Source organism: Phalaenopsis equestris, unplaced genomic scaffold, assembly GCF_001263595.1.
Source record: "Phalaenopsis equestris unplaced genomic scaffold, ASM126359v1 Scaffold000054, whole genome shotgun sequence".
In the NCBI taxonomy this organism is placed as follows: domain Eukaryota; kingdom Viridiplantae; phylum Streptophyta; class Magnoliopsida; order Asparagales; family Orchidaceae; genus Phalaenopsis; species Phalaenopsis equestris.
The window spans coordinates 639,691-664,825 of NW_018164496.1; the positions used below are offsets into that span (position 1 = coordinate 639,691).

The 25,135-nt window shown below is 32.7% G+C and overlaps 1 protein-coding gene across 1 annotated transcript; it reads left to right on the top strand.

Moving 5' to 3' along the window:
- The first annotated feature begins 1,798 nt into the window (after positions 1-1,798).
- Positions 1,799-18,236, top strand: LOC110019204 (30S ribosomal protein S16-2, chloroplastic/mitochondrial). The gene is made up of 4 exons (XM_020716784.1): positions 1,799-1,933; positions 3,422-3,606; positions 3,775-3,820; positions 17,814-18,236. Exons 2-4 carry the CDS (start codon positions 3,474-3,476, stop codon positions 18,049-18,051), a joined length of 417 nt encoding a protein of 138 aa, XP_020572443.1. The 5' UTR covers positions 1,799-1,933; positions 3,422-3,473; the 3' UTR covers positions 18,052-18,236.
- Positions 18,237-25,135: the final 6,899 nt, after the last annotated feature.

Sequence of the window (25,135 nt, forward strand, 5' to 3'; positions counted from 1 at the left end):
CTTGGAATTTTCAACAGTATTGCCAAGACACTGAAAATTTATTGTGATAACTCCGCAACAATCTTCTTTTCCAAAAACGACAAGTATTCCAAATGTGCTAAACACATGAAATTAAAATACATTGCAGTTAAGTAAAAAGTTCAGAAACATAGAGTGTCAATTGAGCATATTAGCACCAATCTCATGATTGTAGATCCTTTGACGAAAGAGTTGCCACCGAAGACATTTAACGAACATGTCGTGAGAATGAGCATTACCAAAACCCTTTATTAGTTTTATGTTATTCGTATTTTGACACTTTGGACTCAATTTTATTGTTTCTGATATTTATAAATCTTATTTTTATTGCTAGTGTATTTTTTATGTTACATGATGTTCAACAAGATTTGTCTTTTAATAGATATTATGAGACAATGATGTTTTAATTCTCATTATACTAAGTATACTAAGTATGTAATTGATATTATGATACATGAAAGAGACTGTGTTGATAAATTGATGCACAACTGACATAATTCATATTAATTTCATATTTTTAAATAATTTATGATTTAACCAATACAAAGAAATATGTATCCACTTCTTAAACACTTCAAATACATCATATTTATGTTATAAGAAGTAAAATAGGTGAGCCAAGTGGGAGAATGTTAAATTTTTATTTATGGCTCATATTTTATTTTAATAACTTATGAGATTTATTTTGATAACTTAAGTTATTTATTTTCTTAACTCATAATTTATGTCATAACTTATGACAATTTATGATATTTATTTTTGTAACTCATGATTACTTAAGTTATCAATTATCTTAACTCATAACTTATGTCATAACTTATGAAATTAATTTTATAACTCATGTAATCCCTAAAATGAATGAGGATTACTAATTTATGTCATTAATTTTAATAATAAAAAATCAATTAATTTATTAAATTATCATAAATCCTATTGGTTTGTAACCCCCTTGATGTATAGTGATTAAATAGAGTATGATTTAGATAATGAGTTTTCTCTCTTCCTAACACTCCCCGTAACACTCCCCGTACATTTATCTCCATCAGAAAATACAGAAAGTTTCAAGGGAATACAGTGAGAAACTCTCTTCAAGATCCAATCTCTTCAAGATAAAATATTATCATCATGAATACATGTATGTGTTACTTTATTGTGGATATGTAAAAATCATGAATTTAAAATATCTTGACTATTATGTATTTTTTGAAATTGTGTCATAAAGTTCAAACATAAATTTCTAACATAACCCTGATATGTATCTGAATCACATCCAAGAAATAAAACAAGAGAAAGAGAAAGAAATGTCTAGAAAAAGATACATTTTTATAAGCCGCATCAACAACTCTATTACATTTAATGTGCCTAATCAATCAACTTCGTGTTGCATAATTAATGAATATCGACAGATGGTCCTATTGTCAGTTGGCCTCTACCTAAACGGTCTCTTAGCCAATCAACATTTAGTTCGACCGACTTCTGGTTAGCCACTCAAACAGTCTCTGGTCGATTGGCGGTTTATCATCGCTCATTCTTTCTTCATGTATTTTTCTTTATTCTCATAAAACCCTGCATGATTTGTACTCTACTTGAAGCTTTATAAGAAAAATTTAATAAGATGTTCCAAAAAAAGTATAAGATATTATAATGACAAAAATATTTAAATTCTCAAATAGACATATAAAAATATTAATATTAATCAAATTTACGGCACAACATTTTAATAAAACACTTAAAATTTAAAAATTACCTCAACTTTTTCAGCCTTTTGTCAAATTCTAAAGCTGCCCCTAAACCTCATTCGCGGCCCGACCCGCCCGCCTCCGCGGCTAATCTTCATCTTCCTGCCCGGTGCTCCATCATCGGCAACGCTGTACACCAGCCGCTCTCCGTCGCCGTTTACGCTGTCGAAAAGAAGGTATTTTCCTTTATCATTTCTCTCCATTTCCTTCGTCGGCTGCGGTGCCGTGATCCTTCTACAGCGAGTTAGCTAATGATACATGGGATGGGAACGTTACCGATTGGCTTCAAGGTTGAGTAGGCGTGCCCACTTTCACCCTCCTTTGTGAAATTTATGCGATTCTTGCGATCATGGAAATATCGATGCTAATCCAAAAGTAGGACGTCCTTGCTATTTTTCTTGTTCTGTTTGCTAAGAACCAGAGGAGGTTATGGATTCAAGAAATTTGAGGCTGCTTGCATCTACAAGAAATGGGACGGAGGAAGAAGACGATTAACGGTGGAATGAATTTGCTATATTTTATGCATAACGTTTTCTACATTATTTTACCACTTCATACCTTGATTAAATAGAAAAGCGATGAGTGTGCTGCTGTATAACAACCTAGAAAGACACTCACCTCATCCCTTCCCAACATGGAAATCTCCTTGCGCTTTTGGGATATTCTTGTTGTGCCCGCTGCTTGCCTATACCTTGTGCGCCCGTGGGATCATCCGGGATCCTTCAATTTCATCTTCTCTTCAAAACTGGCCTAGTTCCCAAGGTCTAGATTGGTATATTGGAGTTTGTCTGCAGAGGCAAACCAAGTGACTTCCTCCTGAGGCCATTCCATGAGATTCTAAACTCTAGTTCTTCCATCTTTGAAGATTTATATGCTATCAAGGATGGCGGTGGGTTGAAGTACATGATGGCTCTCTCAGTGTAGTGGCGACAATTGTGCTGTAGTGGTGGAATGCTGTATGGTTCTAGTTTAACAGCCATTTCAGTCACCTTGAATTCAACGTCATTCATTGCTGTTTTTGCTGTAGGTGATGCTAATTATGAATTGCTGGTGGTGCACTTCCACGGAGAGCTTGGATTGAGTTTTTTTTTTCTTTTTAATCACTATGTGGAGGGTCATATTGAATGAGGGCTCGGTCCAGGGCAAATACTTGGCATGTCGTCCATCATGCAGCATACTAGCATTGCTTGATTTTACTATTTTTCATTTTTGTTTTCTTGTGAGTTTATGGGTGTTTGAGCGGCACTAGCACTTAATTTGGCATTGAGGGATTTGAATAATTTCTTCTAAATTTTGCTCATGAAGGCGTGATCATGACCTAGGGGGATTGTTTTTGGGATCTTGCGGTGTTTATATATGTCAACGGTGGATACGGTGGTGACTTTTTCTTCATGTTGGTAGTTTTGAGCTAATAGATCATATAAGCTTGTTCAATTCCCCTGAGTTTGGTGAATGATTATTTGTTGGAAATCAAGTGGAATAGAAGTTTTGTTGTGCATGAAGAGGGTATTACTTATTTGATGGGCATATTGATGGATAGAGAACTTGGGCTAAAGAAAAAGAAAGCATTACTACTGCACTGGAGTTGCAAAATATTGTTTTCCCAAATTTTAATGTGATTTACCATCTTGACCATTGTTTCCCTTTCTTTTGTGTGGTTTTAGATACAAGGAAGTAATATCAATTTTATGAGAACCAAGAAGTAAGACAAGGAAGATGGTGGTCAGGATAAGACTATCGAGATTTGGGTGTAGGAACAAGCCTTTCTATCGAGTGATGGCTGCAGACAGTAGATGTCCTAGAGATGGGAGGCATCTTGAAGTTCTAGGGTATTATAATCCACTCCCCGGTACTGTTATGTTTACTTTGGCACTGTCTCTAATTTAATTTTTTAATTATTTATTTTTATTGGTTGTATTTTTTTCATCATATTATTTGTTCCTTTTTTGGCTTGAACTGACATTTTGCGTGTTTTGGAAGCTTACCATGTTGGATGATTTTTTGTTATATATTTCAGGGCAAGATGGTGGTAAGCGAATGGGTTTAAACTTTGAGAGAATCAAGTAAGCTGTTTTTATTGGTTTTATTTTGCTTTTGCTTGCATTATATATCTCATTTTTTTAACAAGTTTTTTCTTCTTGTTTTCTCCCTTTCTTTACTTTGCCATCTAGAATGTGTACTATCCGATAAACTATTTCATAACTTTGGAAGATATGTGCATTGAAACGTGTATCAACCACACTTGTTATTGATGAAAGATGCACTGTGGCACAACCATCCTTTGGAACTATATTTTATAGGGCAATATATGCTATTTTAAATAGTACTTAAATTTTAATATCACGAGTAATTTATTACTTATAATTCAGCAATATATTTTGAGAGAAAAGTTATCCTAAAAAAGCACATTGTCACATAATTCTATCAAATTATGTAAAAGCCTCCACCATCTCCAGGAAGCTATTGTGCATTGACATGGTAAATCTTGAAACTATAATTGGATTAAAAACACACTAGATATTTCTTATCGAGAATTTTTAGCAATGTGAATGAGGGTTTATTGGCTATCTAAATTTACACATGCATTAGTTCTAGGAATAATTGGGATTTTTACAAATAATATTTGACTGCTAGTTTTGTTGCCTATTAAGCTACGAGGTGGAATATCTCAATGACTCTAAACAATCGAATCGCGGTAGAAAGATATTTATTTCTTTTTTATTTTATAGAGTTGTTTTTGATGTATTCTCTGCAAAGTTTTTTCCATTTCAAAACTACATGTTGCATGCTTTAATATCTACAGTGGAATTATGCTTAGAATATCTTACTGCTAGAAGGGCACTTGTATTCACAACCATGTTCAGGTTTGAAGTCCCATGTTAGTTTCTTAAATTTGATTTACTATATTTCTTCAAGGCCAAACTACTCGATCATTCTATCGACCTTGAAAAACATAAGAGTACTAAAGCTTCTTTAAACTTATAATTGGTTCTAAGCAAATTAATTAGTCCATGATCTCATCAAGTCAGCTGGAACTAAAAAATTTCACCGAAGTTATTTTTCTAAATTTTTTTCAACACGTTTTTTGAATCATTTACTTTACAATTCCACTATTTTTGAGATCAAGTTTCTATTTTATTATCATTATGCTCTTTTAAAGTGTATACATATGCCAAAACATATGCAAACATACACAACTAATACATCAGTCGTTGCATATTCAGTTAGGCAAAATTGAAATGCATTTGTTGTAAGACAATAATCCTTTGTACAATGAAATACATAAATGTACGATAAAATTGATAGAGTTTAGGCTAAGTAATTAAAGTAATAACTTAATTTTAAAGGTTCTTATACCTATATTCATATTCATATCTATATATCAAAGGGATCCTAATAAAATATAAAATTTAATAAAAATATTTTAAATGAATTACGTAAATGTACAGTAAAATTAATAGAGCTTAGCCTAAGTAATTAAAATAATAAATTTAATTTAAAGGCTAATATGCTTGTATATTTGTATCATCTATATATCAAAATGGTACTAATAAAATATAAAATTTTATAAAATATTTGAAATCACTTTTAAGAGATTTGAAAATTGGGGAATATAATTTTAAGTAGATTTTGATATAAAATTTGCATCTTTTTTATTATTATATATACTTCTCTACTCAACTCATCCATTATCCACGTTTTTTGTTCACAGTTTGAATCCTTAAAATTTCTTTGGGTGAGCCTCGCAAAGGGATGCTTATTTGGTTGTCGCTCAAAAAGGTCCACCATACCTTTTAATTATAGGCATGATGAAAAAAATTTCTACATAAAGGAATTAGGCATTTCAAACATTGTAGCTAGACATAAACATTGGGATAACTAATCATTCTTTTCTTATTATTTTTATAAATTCGAATAACTATTTATTCTTGTCATCTTAGTTATATGATGGAGCCCTGACAAATTTCTCCAAATACATTAACTGCTGCATAGTTGACGTGGAATAGGAATGCTTGTTCTATGGGGCTATAATCCTTTTTGCAGTGAAATAAATAAAAGTACAATAGGCTCAATTGAGCTTACACTAATTAATTAAACTAGTAAATTAAGTTTATAAAGGATAATATACTTTTATATTTCATGAAAATCCTAATAAAATATAGTATATTATAAAAATATTTTTTATCATATTTAATGAGATATAAGAATTGGGTAATACACGTTTAAATAGATTTAGATATCATTTTTACATATTTTTTATTATTACGTGCATCTTTCTACCAAGCTCATCCATTATCCATCTTTCTTGTTCACAACCTAAATCTTTATAAGTTCTTTTGGTCGAGCTTTTGAAAAGGGATACCCATTTTGTTGTTGCTTGAAAGGCTCCACTAAACCTTTTGATCGTAAATATCATAAAAACATTCATCACAAAAGATCTATACCTTTTGATCGTAAGTATCATAAAAACATTCATGCAAAAGAACTAGGCATTTCAAATACCATGGCTAGACATATACTTCAGAATCACTTATTATTCTCATCATCTTATTTATATGGGGCATTGAATAATATTAATATTTGAAGAGTGATTAAAGTGTGCTCAATCTTAATAAAATGTCCTTAAGGACTAATATCGAGTCTATATCTTTTTTATATTGGTAATGGAGTTGCTTGAAAATTATATCTAAAATTAGGTGCCTTAGTATTTGTCTTTTGCTGATAATAGTTCTAATTGATGAGATATCTATTGAAATAAGTGAAAAATTATAATAGTGGAGAGAACTTTTAAAAGATAAACAACTTAAAATTAATAAGACAAAGATTGGGTGCATGATATATTATTTTAGTGGATTTTTTATTAACAATTATTAATTAATATTAGTCAAAGATAAAGTGTTATTTGGGTATGTTAGGTTTAAATATTTTGAATCCATTATTCAAATACATAGGTATATATAAGAGAATATAAATTCTAAATGTAAGACCAAGTGGCAGGAATGAGAATTTATGTGATAAGAGGACATCATGGAGATTTGAAGGTAACTTTTATAAATTCATAATTAAGTTGATGATGTTGCATTGATCTAGTTGTTTGGTTATAAAGGTTTTCTAAGTTGAGTGTGCATAGAGATGAAGTACTTAAAATGGAACTTTTGTTTTAGTAAATTTAATTTCTTTTTTACTAGGATTTTCAATATTTGTTTTTCTTTTTTAACAAATCATGTTTATAATCTTACCTAACTATGAGAACTTTAAAAATTTATCTCAATAGTCTTTGTTCAAGTGATTTGATTGATATTTTTAATGTTGGAAGCTAGTTGATTTTCTTCTTTAAGATGTGGCATGTGACCAATTCCTTGTGAACTCTATAGGGAAGTGGAGGATTTCAACTGGGTTTTTTATTATTGTTTTGCTTAGAGGTTGTGGTTGAATTGTTCAGATGTTCCTTTGGATGTTGCAATGTTATAGCTTTAGATTTAGGATCTACTATTAGGTGCTGGAGATTGGCGGTTGTGGCAAATGGATGAGTGGCTTGAGCGATTTGTTATATGAAGATTGTTAGAAGTTATATTATGAAATAATTTATTACTATTAGAAGTTATGAGGATTAGATTCATTTTCTAATTTATCTTTATTTCATTTTCTATTTTAGATTTATTTTCTCGTATCAGATTTATTTCCTTTCCTATTTTAGGCTTTCCTGTTTTACGTTGTTTTTTTATCTCTAAATAATTAATATAAATTGATTAGTTGGAAATATTAGGAGTTATATCTTTCCTTTTCTGTTTGTCTTTCCTATTATATGATTCATGTAAGGTTATACCCTTTTTTATATCAATAAAACTATTCCACGTTATTATGAATTTCAATAAAGATAATTTGTTACCTCTAGTATCTATTTATAGGATCATGTTACTAACTTTAATTTTAGGGATTTTCTTCATTGTAAATCTAAGAAAACGTCAAAAATATTGAAGAGGTTTTGGGGCATGCAATAGTTAAGTAAGCTTTTTTTTTTGAATTATTTATTTTATTTATTTATTTTTTGTGGTTGTGTAACTCCGAATCTACTCCTTGATCAAGTGAAAGATTGGAGGTTTTCAGGATTGGTTATCTACTTATAAAAACGGGAGGCTTGATTTGATGAATTTTATTCCTTATTTATTTTCTCGATCGCATTATTTATTTGCTTAAGTTGAATTATCTAATTTTCTTCAGTTGTATTTGTATTAGATGACTGTTGAATTTTCATCAATTTCGATTCTCGCTGTCATCTGAAGTAACAAATATTTGTTATAATTAACATTTCATGATTTTCAAAGTCTTCCATACTTTTGCTTGATTTCATGCATTATCATAACGGATTTACAGTAGAAACCTTGGACTCCAAGGCATCTACCTTTGATGTGGTATTTAAGCCTAAGCTTGAGTCAAAATACTAGCTAGAAGTGAGGCTCTATTTAAAGTTGATTAAGAGATCAACGAAGAATGAGATATTGAAAACGTTGCAATGTCAAATAACTGAATTATTAAATAAAATATATTAAGTGATTGAAAATGCGAGAAGAAAGAAATTAAACTTGAAACTACTCATTTTCATTTTCTGGAATAAAAATTAATGAACAAGTCGATCTGAATGCTTATACAGTTAGCTGGCTATAAGTTTATCGTTTTAGAAATTGTAGATTTCGTGCCATTCCTTAAAGAAATTCATTGAATTTCTGCTGTTGCCGTTTATGGAAGAGTTCTAAATGTTGAAATTTTCTGTTGCTTTCAATGAAATGCATTTATTGCCTCTCTTAAAATTATAGGATGTGGTAATGAGGTAGTAAATGGGTTAATTGGCTGTCAAGTGGACAACTAGTGTTGTACGTGCGATAGCCATATATGTATTCCGGTGGGCTGCTTGTTAGGGAAATTTTATGTGAAGAATAAGCTCAGCTTTCATAATATTATCCTTGGAAATCTAATAAGGCATGCTAATTGTTATTTGCTAAGAAAGAGGCTGTCCTACCATAATAAATAGCGCCTCAATGTGTTCAATTTAGACAAGCAGCTGAAGGATAGCCCATGTATTGTCTGTTTTTTATGGTTTTTTAAGATGTTATTTGGGCGGCAATACTTAACGAAATTCCTTCAATTGTGAAGCACAACTTGGCAAGTATAAATGATAGCTAAATGTTGGAAGTTATCTCCAATGTAAATATTGGCTCGCCAACAACATTAGTGGGAATGAAGGTCCGATTCTTTAAATAATAGGACACAAACTCATTGATCAAAATGTCTTATGTTAGTCATAACTTTTCATAATGCACTTATGCAAGAAAGATGAGGAAGATTACCTCATTGGGGCCGCCACACCTCCAATCACTAGAGACTCCTGGGGCTCTAGATTTGGAAGTTGGAAAACAACATTGTGAATTGTGATCATGGCTCATTAACTCGAGAAAGCTTAATGTATCACAAAATTGTTTAAGGGGTGGGTTATGAGAAAATAACCAAATGGTAACCTGACTATTTGCAGGAGATCAAAATAAACCCATGCTATCTAAAAGATCAATTCAGTCTATTATTTATTTAAATATAAGCTAAAATGGTTCCCCGGTGGGACCATTTTTGTCCCATTTTAATGAGCTGTTTTATTCCTTATTTAATAAATTAGCATTTTATATGCTTTGAGATCATTTTGCCTCCCCTACAAATAGGGATCATTTTGGTTATTTTTTCGATATGTAATGCAACGAGAAATAAAAGCCAACAAAGAAAATACTTGCAATGTCGTTGAACTTGAGGTAACTCTCCTTGACCTAGGTGAAGGTGATTTTTTTAAAACAATACTTCAATATTTTTATTAGATGTTAGTAACAACTAGATATGTTTGAAAATTTTGAATGCAAGTGTTTAGAAGATAGCCATGCTATAAGAAAATAATTTAGAACGATCATGTTTTCAAGTTTTTATCTAGACTCAACAAGGAGTTTGATTAAGTTCGTGGGAGAATCCCAAGTAACAAATCTCTTATTTAGCTTCCAAGAAGCTTTAGGAAGAAAGCTATATTAGGGGCCTATGTTAACTCTAAAAGTTTTGTTGTTGTCTTCTGTAGTGCCCTCTCCCATGACAATCATAAAAAAAAAAACTAGCATGTTGTGGCATTGTCTAAAAATGAGACATACAAAAGATTCATGTTGGAAAATTCACTAAAAATCTGCTGACTAGAAATTCACACGCATTATTCTATGCAAGGATCACCATGATGACATCGTTACAACTATTACTCCGCCTTTGGTGCCAAGCCCATTCAACAGGGAACAAATGGAGATGCTTCAAAATTTACTTCAACTGTCTCTACAAAACACCATCTCTATCAGTGACACATGTTCCTTATTATAGAAAACACCATCTCTGTCATCAACACATGTTCCTTATTATAGAAGGTTAATTTCCTAAATGCTTTTAGTGTTAAAGAGGAAAAGTTTAGTCCATAGATTGTGGACTTTGGTGCATCAGATCGCATGACTGGGGATGCATTTGTATTCTACAAATGCAACCCTTATAAGGAACACCTCATTGTTAGTATCAATTCGTTATCATCTATAGGGATCTAATGCTTAATGGTATGTTTTTGGTCCCAAATCTAAATTGTAACTTGTTAACCAGGAGCAATTTAATGAGTGACATTAATAATTTGGGTAAAATTTTTCTCTAGTATATGTTCTTTATAACCCAAATTTTGAGAAGCTGATTTGTATAGATTAAAATCAAGTAATTGGTTTTGATTGTATGAATATGAATTATGCTATTTGTAAGGCATTCCATGAAAATATAACCTATTAAATAATGAATCACATATTATTAATAAGATGTTCTTGATTAAATATAGCTGTTTTAATAAGCCAACTAAACAACTTGTCTTTATATTTATTATTTTTTTATGAGATTTTCTTTTATTGGATTTAACTTTTGGTGGTGTTTGGAGGTGCAATTGAGTCAAGTTAACTTAGGATCAACTTGAGGAGTGGCTTGTAAGCCTTGCTTGATAAACTAATGAGCCAATCTTGAGTCTGCCTGGATTCATTAACTTGTAATCCAACTCATTTAAAAAAATATATATAAAAAACAGTTAAAATTTATTAGAATTTAAGTGTTTAGGGTTTAGCATCTTTAAAAATTCTCTCTTCTTATTTCAAGTGATTTATTTATTTATTTATTCTCCAATTTCTCCTTTTTTTAATCATCTTATTATAACGAATGCTCAACTCAAGATCATCCTCTCTCGTAGATTCAAGCTCGAACTCAATTCGATGCTTGAACTCAACTAATTAGTTACTCTCAAGCTCTCTAGTTATGGGTGGCTCAAGCTTGAGTCAACATATTTACACACTGTGATGTTGCAGGTCATTTGGGCATCTATAAAACTTTATATATTATGGAACGTTAATATTGTTAATTAAGCTTAAAAAGTGATTTAAAAATAGTATCAAAATGTAGATTTGTCAATAATCTAAGATTAAAGGAAATAAAATTGTATTAAACACGCTAACATCTATATCTTATGAACATTGTGAAGTTGGTAGTATAGATTTCTTTTTTAGGATTTCCTTGATATTTTAGGAAATACAATTTTAATGTTTTAGTGGAGGATCAAATTTTCAAAATGCCCATCTTTATTCATTTTATAAAATAGTTGATGCTTCGTATATAGTCATATTGTACTAATGAAGCTAACAAAACTCCGAATATTGTCTATATTTAAAAGGCTATTGAGATAACTTTCTTTTGTTTTATGGTCATGATTTAAAAGTCTGTTGAGATCTCGAGTTTCATCAGTTGACCTCGAAAATGATAAGTGGATTTGATGGCCGATATTGAGATAATGATATGAGCAATTTATGATAGATTTTTTTTAAGTCCAACAATTGCGATCAAAATATCCTAGGAAAAAAAACCGCACTACCAAGCTCAGTCATCATGATATCAGAGAAGAATCGGATCTCAAACAACAGGGATGGTTGGAAGTGCCATTAAAATAATAAGGTTAGAAGTTCGAGGAAGATTGATAGTAAAGATAGAAGGATCATTGTACTAACCGTGAACCAAACGCAACTCCCCCCTTTTTAAACGCCGACAAGGCCTTGCTTTGAAAGATGCTAAAGCAAGATGTGATTCTTATAAGGCATTCACATTATAGTCCTTGGAGGCCTTGCTCTGAAAGATGCTAAAGCAAGATGTGATCAACAACAACAAAACAACAACAAGCCTTTATCCCACTGAGTGGGTTCGGCAACATGAATCCTTTTTCTCCATTGCGCCCTATTAAGTGTCATATTTTCATTTAATTCTAGTAGATTAAGATCATTTTTTATACAATATGCTCAAGTTTTTTTTAGGTTTACCTCTTTCTTTCTTAACATAAGCCAAATATAAAACGCCTCCTCTCCTACCATGATCATCAGATGGTCGGCATTTAATGTGACCAAACCATTTAAGACTACTTTCTCTAATCTTGTCTGCCACTAGCTATCATAGATATATTCATTTCGCATTTTGTCTCTAAGTGTCAAGCCACTCATCCATCTAAGAATTCTCATCTCAACAACACTTAACTTTGTTTTATTCTTCTCTTTCAAAGGCCAACTATTACGAGGGCTCCTAAACTAAAGACAAATTTGTCTTTTGTAAGCCTAATAAACTTGTTTGGTCTATTATTATTATTATTATTATTATTATTATCATTAGGTATAAATAAACTTGTTATGTCTAAAGTTAGGGATATGCATGAGATTGAATTTTGAGCCTTAGGTTTAGGGTTTGGGAAAGATTTCATACCTCTCTACTTGTAGGAACTTGGAGAGATCGCCTACCTCTCGAATTGTAGGTGCTTATCTTTTGTATTCGTTTAAGTTGTTTGGATTATTGAAATAAAATTAGTGGTTGTCCTAATTTATATGGAAAGCATATTGATTTCTGCCGCATATCAAATATTCTGCGCCTTAGAGCATTGCAGGTCTCACAACCATCTTATAAAATTTTCTTCAAGTCTAAGTGGTACTTTTCTATTACACAATAGGCCTGATGCATTCCTCCACATTAACCAACCAACTTGAATTCTACTAATAACATCCCCATCTATATCTCCATCACTCTGAACAATATACCCTAAATATCTAAAACGATCACTTATTTTAATTATTTGATCACCCATAGTTACAACTCTGTCACAAGAGTTACAACTACTAAAATTATATTTCATGTCTTCAGTTTTAGATCTATTCAAACGAAATTTTTGAGACTCTAATGTAGACCTCCATAATTCAAGTTTTTTTTTAACTTTTTCTCTAGTCTTATCCACAAGAAGGATATCATTAGCGAAAATCATATACTAAGGTGCATCCTTCTATAAATGTCCAGTAAGAGAATACATAACTAAAGCAAAAAGATTTAAGATTAAAGCCAATCCCTGGTGTAAAAAGCAAGATGTGATCATGCCCAAAAAAATTCTTATTATAAATATTGAGGAATTGGTAGAACTATTATTATAATTGCTAAACAAAAGTGGAGCGGAGTTCTTAAAGATCGAACATCCATCTGAAATTTTATATTATTTGAATGGACTAGAAAACATTGTAGATTTTGAAATAATTAAATGATATACTATAACAATTGTCATCGTTGAGCAATTGATAGATGAAGTTGCATCTATGTAGTACCCTTGTCATCGTTGAGCAATTGATAGATGAAGTTGCATCTATGTAGTACCCTTGGTGCCCTTGGACCTATATTTTTATGAGATGTTGATGTAATGTATTTAAGGAGAGAAAAAAGAATGTGTTTGTAAAGCGCAAAAGAGATATCAAGTACATATGTTTATTCCACATGCGAAGGATTTTAAGGGCGACAACACGGCAAAGCCAAAAAGGTGGTTAGCATATATCAAAAACTATTAAACCATCTTCTTACAACAAAGTGCAATGGTACAGCCGTCCCAGCAGCTTTAAAGAAGCAAAAAATGAAAAAAAAAAAAAAAAAAACTCTTAAAAGTTATCCAGAAGCAAGAAGTAAGAAGAGAACTAGAAGAAGGAACTGAAGTACCTCAAAAGAGAAAAAAGTGGTGTCAAGTGTTTCTTACATGAGAGGAAGAAGAGAAGTTTTGTTAAGTCTAGAGATTTTAGAAACTAATTATCTACTTTCATGTGCATCTCGAGCGTTCCCTCTCTCTCTACTCTTGTTCACAACCAAAATCCTTTCAAAATGTCCCTTGGTCGAGCCCTTGCCAAGATATATCTATTTGGTTATCTTCTTGCAAGCTGCTACACCTCTTTCAATTCCACAAAACATCCCACCTAAATAACTTCACGCTATTTCATTTAAACATAGAGGCATTTACATACATACTACCCAATTCCTATTCCTATGTATTTACATGTCTAACACCTAAAATTTACTTTTTACATTTATACCAACCAAATCTTTCATATCACATCAAAAATACAACAGATAACTTTTAAAAGATGAAATACACCTTTTCATGTACAAGTAAGGTGTAATGTATGTAAAAATTGAAGTATAGGTATTAGATATGCAAATACATTGGAATTGAGTGTTATGCATGTAAATCATCCGTATACATAGCTGTATTGCATTTTAAGCTTTAAATTGAACAAAACCAACTTCCAACATTAGCATGCCTTTACTGTTTTGGGTTATATTTAATTTCCTTTGAATGCAATGTAATTCATCCAAATGACTGTTGTTATTAATTTATACTTGCAATGGTGAAAATGAGAATGTAAAATTAATGAATAATTATATCAATGAAATAGTTGGAGTGAAAACGATGACTCCAAATAGTTGATATAAAGTCAATGATGGTGGGAGGATTTATGATAAAACAATTTGCCAAACACGCTAATACTTAAAATAATTTGAATTCATCATTGTCGTCATTGTCACAGTAGCTGCTTCCTTTCTCTTGAAATCATGGTTGACTCAGTATGTTTTGTCATAAAATTTAGAGAAATTTACATACCTACCTCTCAATTCTATTATATTTACATCTCTTACACCTAAACTTTTATATATACATTTATAACACTTGGGTGTGCTAACCTATGCATGAAAATGTGTATGTAAGTTTTTTGAAGTAAGTTACACCGGTATTTTTATGTGATATTAACGTTTTGAGTGATATGCATTTAAATATTTAAGTTTGGGCGTCAGATATGTAAATACAGAAGAACTGTATGGTATGTATGTAAATACCCCTAAAATTTATTTAACTGCAACAAGATGTATTTGTTTTGCAAGATAATTGATAAATTCAAGCACATAATCATGAGTCATTTTTGAAACAGCTGATTGATGCTTAAAGCATGTCTTAAACCCAAATTTATCCCTCTTCTTAACAACATATCACAAAAATGGAAAATCAACCAATTTTTGAAGTCTCTTTCCTTACTAACATAAATGTGATTCAGAAATCTTTCTTATGTAAGCTTTAGTCCTTTTTAGAGGAACATTTTGCCAGTGCTGTCCCATGTGCTTTATGAAGGAAGCCACTTGATGGCAATGAGGTGCAGTTGTGGCCTAGCTTATAGTACAATTAATTGTGTGCTCAAGGCTTATTAGGCTCGACGAATATATTATCTCTTGGATCTGCAAAGCCTACGTGGATTCTTTTTTACTGGATTTCTTTTATTCTCTTTGGGGAATTTATTACATACATACCATACAATTCCTATGTATTTACATATATCTAACACCTAAACTTTATTTTTTACATTTATGCAGCCCAAATCTTTCATATCACATCAAAAGTTTTAAAAAGTGAAATGCACCTTTTCAAGAGGCATACATGTAAAATAAAAGTGTTAGGTTTAGATACGTAAATGCATTAGAATTGAGTGATATGTATGTAGATGTTTCTTTTTTTTTTTTTTTGGGCGAATTGGAAAGTTATTGTGCTTAGTAAGCTGAAATATGAGACTGGTCGGATTTGACGCTGTTAGACCTGTGCTTCAGCATTTTTTTTTTCTTGTAATCTTAGTGTGTGAAATGAATTCCTTATTTTTAGAGGTAGAATTTGAAATTTTGTTTGGTTTCTAATTACATCCATTCTAATCAAATGGTAGACTCTTAGTGAAACTCATTGTTTTGTTAAGCATGCATTCTCAATGCAAAACTTACCAAATTTAACAATTAGGCTCCGTTTGGCGCGACTTTATAAGCACGGTGAGTTTTGAAACCACGGAATATAGTGTTTGGAAAATGTGTTGCGACAGCATATTCATCGTTGCGCCAATAAACGCGTTCGTTATTTTTCCCCTCTCTGCCCTAGCTCCTTCGCGCCTCGCGTCTTCTCTCTCACGTCTCTGTTGCCTCTCTCGCATCTCTGCCCCAAGGCTATCTATTCTCTTCTGTCTTTGTTGTAAGAAGTGCTCAACCCTTTTCTCTCCTACGATATCCTTTATCATTTTTCTTTGAAATTTGAGGTTGGTTTGGAATGTGTGGATTTCTCTGTGTGAATTGTAGCTTTGCTCTACTGTGAAATTGATATTTGAGTAGAACGAAAATGGGATTTTGAATTTTGGTATTCTCTATCATTTTTTGTGTTGTTTTTGATCCTTGCTCTAATCGATTTGTGGTTTGCACTTGCATCTTTCGTTCTGGGATATTTACATACCTAACACTTGAAGCTTTTGCGATTTTGCTCTACTGTCTTTGCTCTGTGCTGTTGTTAATCTTTTGCGATTTGAATATGGGTTGGGATTTTATCAAGCATTTTGATATTTGAATGAGACCCGACCTGGAGAGAGTTGGATTGAGATTTTATGATGAATTTTGTCTTGAGCTAGAGCTGGATTTTTTAAAGGCAACATTTTGAGTGTTGTGTATGCTTTGAATATGGATTGAGATTTTATGATGAATTATGCCTTTGCAGTGAAAATATGAAATGTTTTGAAAAAAATTATAAAGTAGATGCTGGTAGTGCTTTTTTTGTGATATGGTGGTGGTGATGTTGGTGATGATGGTCGTGGTGGTTGTGGTGGTGGTGGTGGTGGTGATGATTTTTTGGTGATATGGTTGTGGTGGTGTTGACAGTTTGTTGATGGTGATTTTTTGGTGACATAATAGTGGTGTTTGTGGTTTGTTGGTGATAGTGGTATTGGTAATGGTTTTTTGGTGACATGGCGGTGGTTTTGGTGGCAATTTGTTGGTGATGGTTCTTTGGTGACAGATGGCGGTGTTGGTAATATTCAAACTGAATATCTGCTGTCATTTATGAAATGTGCAATCAATAATGATTTTGTTATAAACAACATTGTACTATAGGGACAGAAATGTTATTTTTTATAAACAACTGCAGCATAATTGTTGCAAAACTACATTAAGCAAACAAACACACAACATCCCTGCAGTAACTTTCTGGTACAGCTGTCGCACAGTAACTTTTTCGTAAATTACAGTTGCCCCAAACAAACTCTTAGAGAATCACTTTCTAAATTTATAAATTAAGCATAGAAGTGAGCATTTACACAAATACCACCCAATTCCTACGTATTTACATATCTCACAACTATACTTTACTTTTTTACATTTCTCCCACCAAAATCTTTTATATCACATTAAAAATACCATTATTATAACTTAAAAAAAGTAAAATACACCTTTTTTGCATGGGTAAAGTGGCATATATCTAAAATTGAAGTTTAAGTGTTAGATATGCAAATGCATGGGAATTGACTGGTATGTATGTAATTCTTCCTTATTTAATTACAACACAACAAATGTTGTTTAATATCAAAACATTCAATTGCTCCTGATGTTATGTTTTTCAAAAAATGTTTCCTATTATCTTATCTTCATTCAACAATAGATATGTATCCCAAAACTTTCATATCTTTGTTGAATGAACAAATGGTTTTTATCATTCTGAAATTTACATACAAACCACATAATTCTTGAGGGTTTACATATCTAACACCTAAAATTTGATATTTACATTCATAACTCTTTGGCGGTATAAACACATGCATAAATTTCATTTTTGTGCAGGTACTGGTTATCGGTTGGAGCTCAGCCATCGGATCCTGTTCAGAGGATCCTCTTCAGAGCAGGCCTTCTACCTCCACCACCAATGCTCTCAATTTCGCGCAAAGGTGGTCCCCGTGACAATCGTCCTATTGATCCGATGACCGGCCGCTTCCTGCCCTCGAAGGATTCTGAGGTTGCTGGCGAACCAATAGATGAGGAAGAAGAAGCACAGGATCAAGGAGAGACTGGTAAGAGCTGAACTCAATGAGTTGAATTTCTTTCTTCTCTTGAGTATTTGAATGAGAAAGCAGTTTATAACGGCTACTTCATGACGGATTTCTAGCTCCTTTCTGGTAGTTAGTGATGAAATATTGAGTTTTAGGGAACTTTTTCGTAGGATTTTCTTATTTAATATGGAGTGTTGAAGAATAAATTTGATATAAAAGAGATTTGATCTTCGAAATTTGATCTTGAGTTCCAAAATCTTGCGTTTATTTTTTTTTTGGGAGGGGGGGAAACTGACATACATGCCATTCAATTGACCTAAGCTTCAATTTTTACGTACATACCACCTTACCTATCCAAGAGAAGATATATTTCAAATGCTCAAAGCGGCATTCCTTCAATTTTTACATACATACCACCTTACCTATCCAAGAGAAGGTATATTTCAAATGCTCAAAGCGGCATTTACATACAACCCAATTTTTATGCTTTTACATCTCTAACACATCAATTTTGTTTCTTATATTTATAACACCTAAACATTTCATATCAAATGAGAAATGAGTGGCATATATGTAAAAATTAAAGTTAAGTTTAGCAGTTAGATGTCTTAAATACATAAGAGATGACTGGTTTGTATGAAAATCTTTCAAAAAAAAAGAAAAAGAGTAAAAAAGGGCCGCCGGACATTTGCCACGATCGCAAAACATCATTGAACTTTCGGAGAGCATTTTCATAGACGAGCTGCCCATAACCGGGAGTGACTATAAGTATGTTTTTTTGTTGTGGCCGATAACATGTATTCTTAAAGATAGCAGCATTTTTATAGACATCACATCACTGGAGAAAGAGCAGCTAGTCTCTTTTTTTAAACATTGGGATATTCACATTTGTACCATTCAATTTGTACATATATATATATATATATATATGAATGATAATGTGTATTTCACTTTTAGAAAGATAGTGCTACGGTCGTAATGTTATAAATTTGAGTGGTATGCATTTAAATATGAATGTTTAGACGTTAGATATGTAAATACATATGAATCGTGTGATTTGTTTGTAAGTGCCCCAAAAATGTCTGGGTGCATGTTGGTATATTAAGATGGTTGTCATCACTACAAGTGATAGATCAGCTTGTTGACACCTTAAGCACACACGCACATATAAAACTTTATATGCTATACTTACAAATTTTGTGGCATGCCTGAATATCCCATCATACGTACCAGCTAATTCTTTTGTATTTGCATATCTAACCTCAAACTTTCACACCTAATTAAAATTGATGTCATTTGTATTCAAGTCTAAGTTCCATATGGCTTTACAAAAAACAAATTTTCTGTTTGTTAATGATTTGGAGCGTATAAAATAACATTTTTATGCCAATTTTTTCATTTATGTACTTAATAAAGAATTAATTTGATTTGAATTTAAATATATTTACAAATATATAATGTTGTTTGAAGAGTATAACATTTCTTATTGCAATATAACTTGCTTCTTCATTTGTCTTAATGCCACATGGCAATTTAAGAGACGGAATGATAATAGGAACAAAATAAATTTTATAAATAAATAAATCAAATTAAATCATAATACTGATGAGCTTTTTCTATGCTTATCTTATATCTTAGCATGTGGAATTTATCAAAACCAAATGAAAATTAAATACTTAATAATTTGACTCGTTAGGGTAAAAAAAATTGTTTAAATTTCATGAAATGCATTTTTGGAGTTTATGTAGAGCCCAATCAAATTGAACAAAATTGAATCAATCCAAACCTTTTTAACTTTTAATTTTTCTTTTTTTTATCAAAGTTGAAATTTTAAATTAAAATAAACCTCGATTAATCGGCATAGTTGCATGTGTAGGTGCTTCAATAGTAGGTTAGTAAACTCCTATTTATAGAAAGAAGTTAAAATCAAGTTTACTAATTTATTTTTAGGGTTTAAATCAATTACATACAATAATATTAATTGACCATATTGTAGCAACTTGTTACCGTAAATACTTGATCAATCGAATCAATTCAAATAGTAGTGTGCATCTTTCTTTTTAGGGTTTGATAAAATATTAAAATCAATGAATCTCTTTCTCTCGCTCGTTACTTGTACATAAAAAAAAAGGTGTCAGTAATGATCTCAGATAAATTCAATGACCCAGAAAAATGAAGTATGATTAAGGGAGACCCTCTGCAAAGAGCTCATGAGAGCGGTCGAGACAATCAAACCAGGCTGACTGAGCGATCACTATTGGCAAACTCGCCCTGGGATTCATTAACGTTCGTATCTTCAACATTTGACCTAGAGCAGAGGGTGTCGATTTTATCACGGGAAAATCAAAGTTTTTTTTTATTATTATTTCACAGAAATTAAGTAGTATGTACAAAAATTTTTCATAAAAAACATAACCAAATTAATCGAAAAAAAAAAAACTAAATTCTACTTCCATTCAAAGTAATAAAATCAAAGTTTTTTTTTTTTCTGCGGAAAATTACATACATAGCTTCTATGATGTGATAATTAATTGAAAACCCAATTTTGATGGATTCAACTATCTCACACCTAAACTTTCATTTTTACACATGTAATACTTTAATCATGAATGAAGAGATGGATTGGCTATTAAGTGGCTATTAAGATGTGATAATGAGTGCTACTTTTCATATGATGTTTGTAATTATGAAAATTCTGATATGAGATAATTAGGTGCTAATGTGCGTGCTATACATACATACATACATATATATACATACATGTATGTATGTACGTATAGTACATTAGCACCTAAAATTTTCAGAATTCACAATTAAAAACAAATAAACTTACAAAGTTATAAAAAAGAAAAAAAAAGGTTTGGTTTATTGCTTAGACCCTATTATCCCAAGCCTGATTTCCAATTGGCTCCTTAACGCAACTGCTGCTAATACTGGAGTAGCCATTAGACCGGAGCTCCTCAATCGTCTCTAGCTCCGGCCTCCACATAGCCGGTCGGACCACCGAAGCCGTCCACCGGCCCGGTTCATTGTCAACCGGGTTCGGTTCACTCTCCGGCGATCTGGACCGGTCAGCCATCGCTTTGAGCCGCCTCACAAGCACGATGAGGCTTGTCGGAGATGTCTCCGAGTCGAACACCACGGCATCAGGGAGAACGAAATACACGTTGTCCGGTTCAAGCCGTTCCGTCGCGCGGAGCGGAAGCGGAGCGGTCGATAAAAGCCGGGCTGCGGTCCAGACCGCATATCCTTTGGGCCGTTTTCTGATGACTCGTTGAGCTGTGGCCGGCGGCGAGAAGAATTCGACGTGGCCGTTGATGTGAACCACTCGGATGAAATTGTACCGCAGAGATTGTCCGCTGGAGGGAAAGATGCAACAGAAGCAAGAGCTCTTCATCTCCTAAAAGAGTTTTCTCTCTGGGGGGGATGGAAAGACTTTTATTAATTTAATAAATTGATTAAATTATGTGTGCGGCCTTGCTTATGTGATTGAATAGTATAATGGATAATTGCATAAAAATTATTGTTTTTTTGTCTATTTACACAACAAATACTTAGTATTTTTTACTTATAAAATATTATAATATTTGCATGTCTAAATGATTTCATTAGAATGTATTATCTATTTTATCATCATGTATTTTGATATCACTTAAATAACCCATTGCTATATAAATTAATAAAAAAAATTTTGGTGCTAATCATAAGGATCCATTTGGGGTTGTAGTGTGGCCGCCATGCGGCGCCGCATCTTAGTTTTATTTTTTTAGGTAAATCTTTTTTTAAAAAAATTTGAGATGAAATCTATGTTTTCTCATCGATTTTCCGACCTTTAAAAAAATAATAATTTATAATAGTCACAACATCTTTTTGAACATCAGATTAACAAATCGCTGCATATTAGTGTAATTGGTACAAATTATCTAAGTTAATGAATTATAAAATTTAAAAATACAAGTAATGATAGTATTGTAAATATCTATAAACTTAAAACTTTTTTAAAAAAAATAGTGAACTGAATTTCAAAATTGTTGGATTTATTTTGAGATGAATACAATATATAATAAATCAATTGGAAATTATATTTCACTAAACTTAAAAGCTAATCTAATTATTTTAAGATTTTTTTATACCCTAATTTGGCTTTGATAATGTTGAATTTTATAAAAATTGGAAATTTTTTTAAAATGTGTAAAATATAAAAATTGGTCTATTGTTTATAGAATACTTTAAGAGTTTCTTTAATACTGATTCGCCAACAACAAATTTTCATCATCTGACATGAATTTCGAGGCAATATTTTGAATAAGAAACATTAAAACCTTGACAAAAAGTCATCCAAAGCTTCGATTTCAGCAAGTGATAGTATTGTAAATATCTATAAACTTAAAACTTTAAAAAAAAAAAAAGAGTGAACTGAATTTCAAAATTGTTGGATTTATTTTGAGATGAATACAATATATAATAAATCAATTGAAAATTATATTTCACTAAAAGCTAATCTAATTATTTTAAGATTTTTTTATACCCTAATTTGGCTTTGATAATGTTGAATTTTATAAAAATTGGAAATTTTTTTAAAATGTGTAAAATATAAAAATTGGTCTATTGTTTATAGAATACTTTAAGAGTTTCTTTAATATTGATTCGCCAACAACAAATTTTCATCATCCGACATGAATTTCGAGGCAATATCTTGAACAAGAAACATTAAAACCTTGATAAAAAGTCATCCAAAGCTTCGATTTCAGCAATCTTATAGTCAAACTGACCCACTCGATGAGACGGACCTAATGATATCAAAGTTAGTTCAATCCGAGTCAGATCAAGCCTGGATCAAATCATTAAACCACACTTGGATGATTTCTGGAGACATTTGAAAGGTCAAATAGATGTCGAATCTAACGAGTTCATAATCGAATCGAGCGTCTCGACAAGACAAATCCAACGATCCCAAGATTGCTCAATTCTGACATCGTTAAGGCACTCAAATGTCCATCAAACATCTTCTAATCGAGGGAAGCTCTCTGGACTGTCCGATAAAAATGGTTCATATTTTTGCATTAATTGCACCCAAAACACTACAAATAGAGCCTCACCCCTCACATGGAGGAGGCTTGAGAGAGAACTTGAGGATTTGAGAAGGAGTTCAAGTCCAACATCATCTTTGTCATCGTCGATCGTCGTCGACTACCACCGACCGTCAGCAACCAACGCCGACCTCCGTCGACCACGACCGGCCGTCGTTGACCACCCGCTGACCTCCGTTGATCATCGGCTATCTTCGTCGACCACCGATCATCGTCTCCATCAACCACTGCCGACCCTCATCAACTGTCATCAACCACCGCTAACTAGACGTCGTCAGTCGACATTGTACCTTGGAAAATCTTGTAACCCTTTCATGTCTGTGGGACAAGGGGCCTATGTAATCATCAACTTATAGTGAAATTTTTATAACTTTATAACTGGGCCAGGCCCAGTGATTTTTTCCCTTTACGGGTTTTTTCAAGTTAAAACTTTTGGTGTCATCACATGTTGATTCTCTTTCATCTGAGTGTGTGCTAAATCCTCGTGCAACGCTAAGACGATGATCCATTACTCTACCGCCGTGAATTTTTTGGCACGCATCCGTTTGGCGTCGCCTTTGGGAAACGAAACATCATTTGACACTGTCTTTAGCTCTAAGACGTTGAATCCCTACTTCATTTTCTGATGATGTAGATCATCCAATTCACAAAGGAATCTTCTTTGCATCTTGAAGATCATCTCTAAAGCATTCTTCAATGTGCAAGGCAACCTTCACTACAATTTCAAAAGGTCGTTCACATCAACGTCCTGGGCACGATTGTACTGGGGTTGTCTTCTCGCATCTTATTCAAACACAAAGTATGTTATAACTTCTTCCAAGCTGGGGGGCAACCTTTACTGCAGTCTCGAAAGGTCGTTCATGTAAACGTCCCAAACACGATTGTAGTTGGGTTGTATTCTCACCTTATTCAGACACAAAGTATTTCACAATTTCTTCCAAGTTGGGGGGCAACCTCCACTGTAGTCTCAAAATGTCGTCTTGTTAACTTCCGAGCACGATTATGGTGGGGATGTCATCCTATATTTCATGCAGATTATAAGTCTTTGAGAATCTCTCCTGGAATGTGGGATTAATCTTCACTACAAACAACGCTTCCTCAGTGTCCCCTCATCGAGCTTGTAAAACATTTTTTCTCGTATGGAAATACCCCTGCTAGTGGAACAAAAGATTCAAAATCAGCAACAAAGAAATTGTCAAATATTTTTCTTGAGCATGACTACAATCATATTTCCAAAAAAATATACGGTCAAATGCGACCTACACCCCAGTCTCGAGAAACGCAGAGCATCTCTAACACCTCATTCTGGGATTAATCAATCCCAGGGGACTCAATTCAACCTCTTCCATTATAGACTACAATCGTTAAGCAAAAGCTTCGACATACAGCCTTGAGTAGGCCAAAAATCTATGGTGAATTTCCTTTGACCTTTTATATTACAGGCTATAGTCATCAAGCAAAAGCTTCGACATAAAGTCTTGGATAGATAAAAAATTCTTGGGAGATTTCCTTCAACCTCTTCCATAACAGGTTACAGTAGTCAAGTAAAAGCTTCCACCAACAACTTATGATAGGTCAACCATCCTCAATGGATTTCATACAACTTTGTTCATTACGGGTTAATATCGTCAAGCTTCGCTGGTTATACAACTCAGAACTAGTCTTGCATCCTCAATGAATTCTCCTTTCAACCATGCCCTTGGAAGTTAAGCCCATAAAACAAGACTCGATAAGAAACTACCATGTCACTGGAAGACAAGCCTAAGAGGTAAATTTCGAGGGGAAGCTAGTAGTGGACAGGGTTCTCACTAGAAAGACTTCAATAGAGCATATGGTTGACAGGGTCTCCACTAAAGACATCAGTTAACTTCAAGCTTGCTCACTTCAAGCTCTTATAAGACATAAGCATGAGAGGGCAAAACATCAGTGGAAAACATCAGTGGGCACGCGTCTTAAAATGTACGCATTTCTCTATTTTATAAAGTATGTGTACTAAATTTAATTGCAGAATTTTGCATGATTAAGA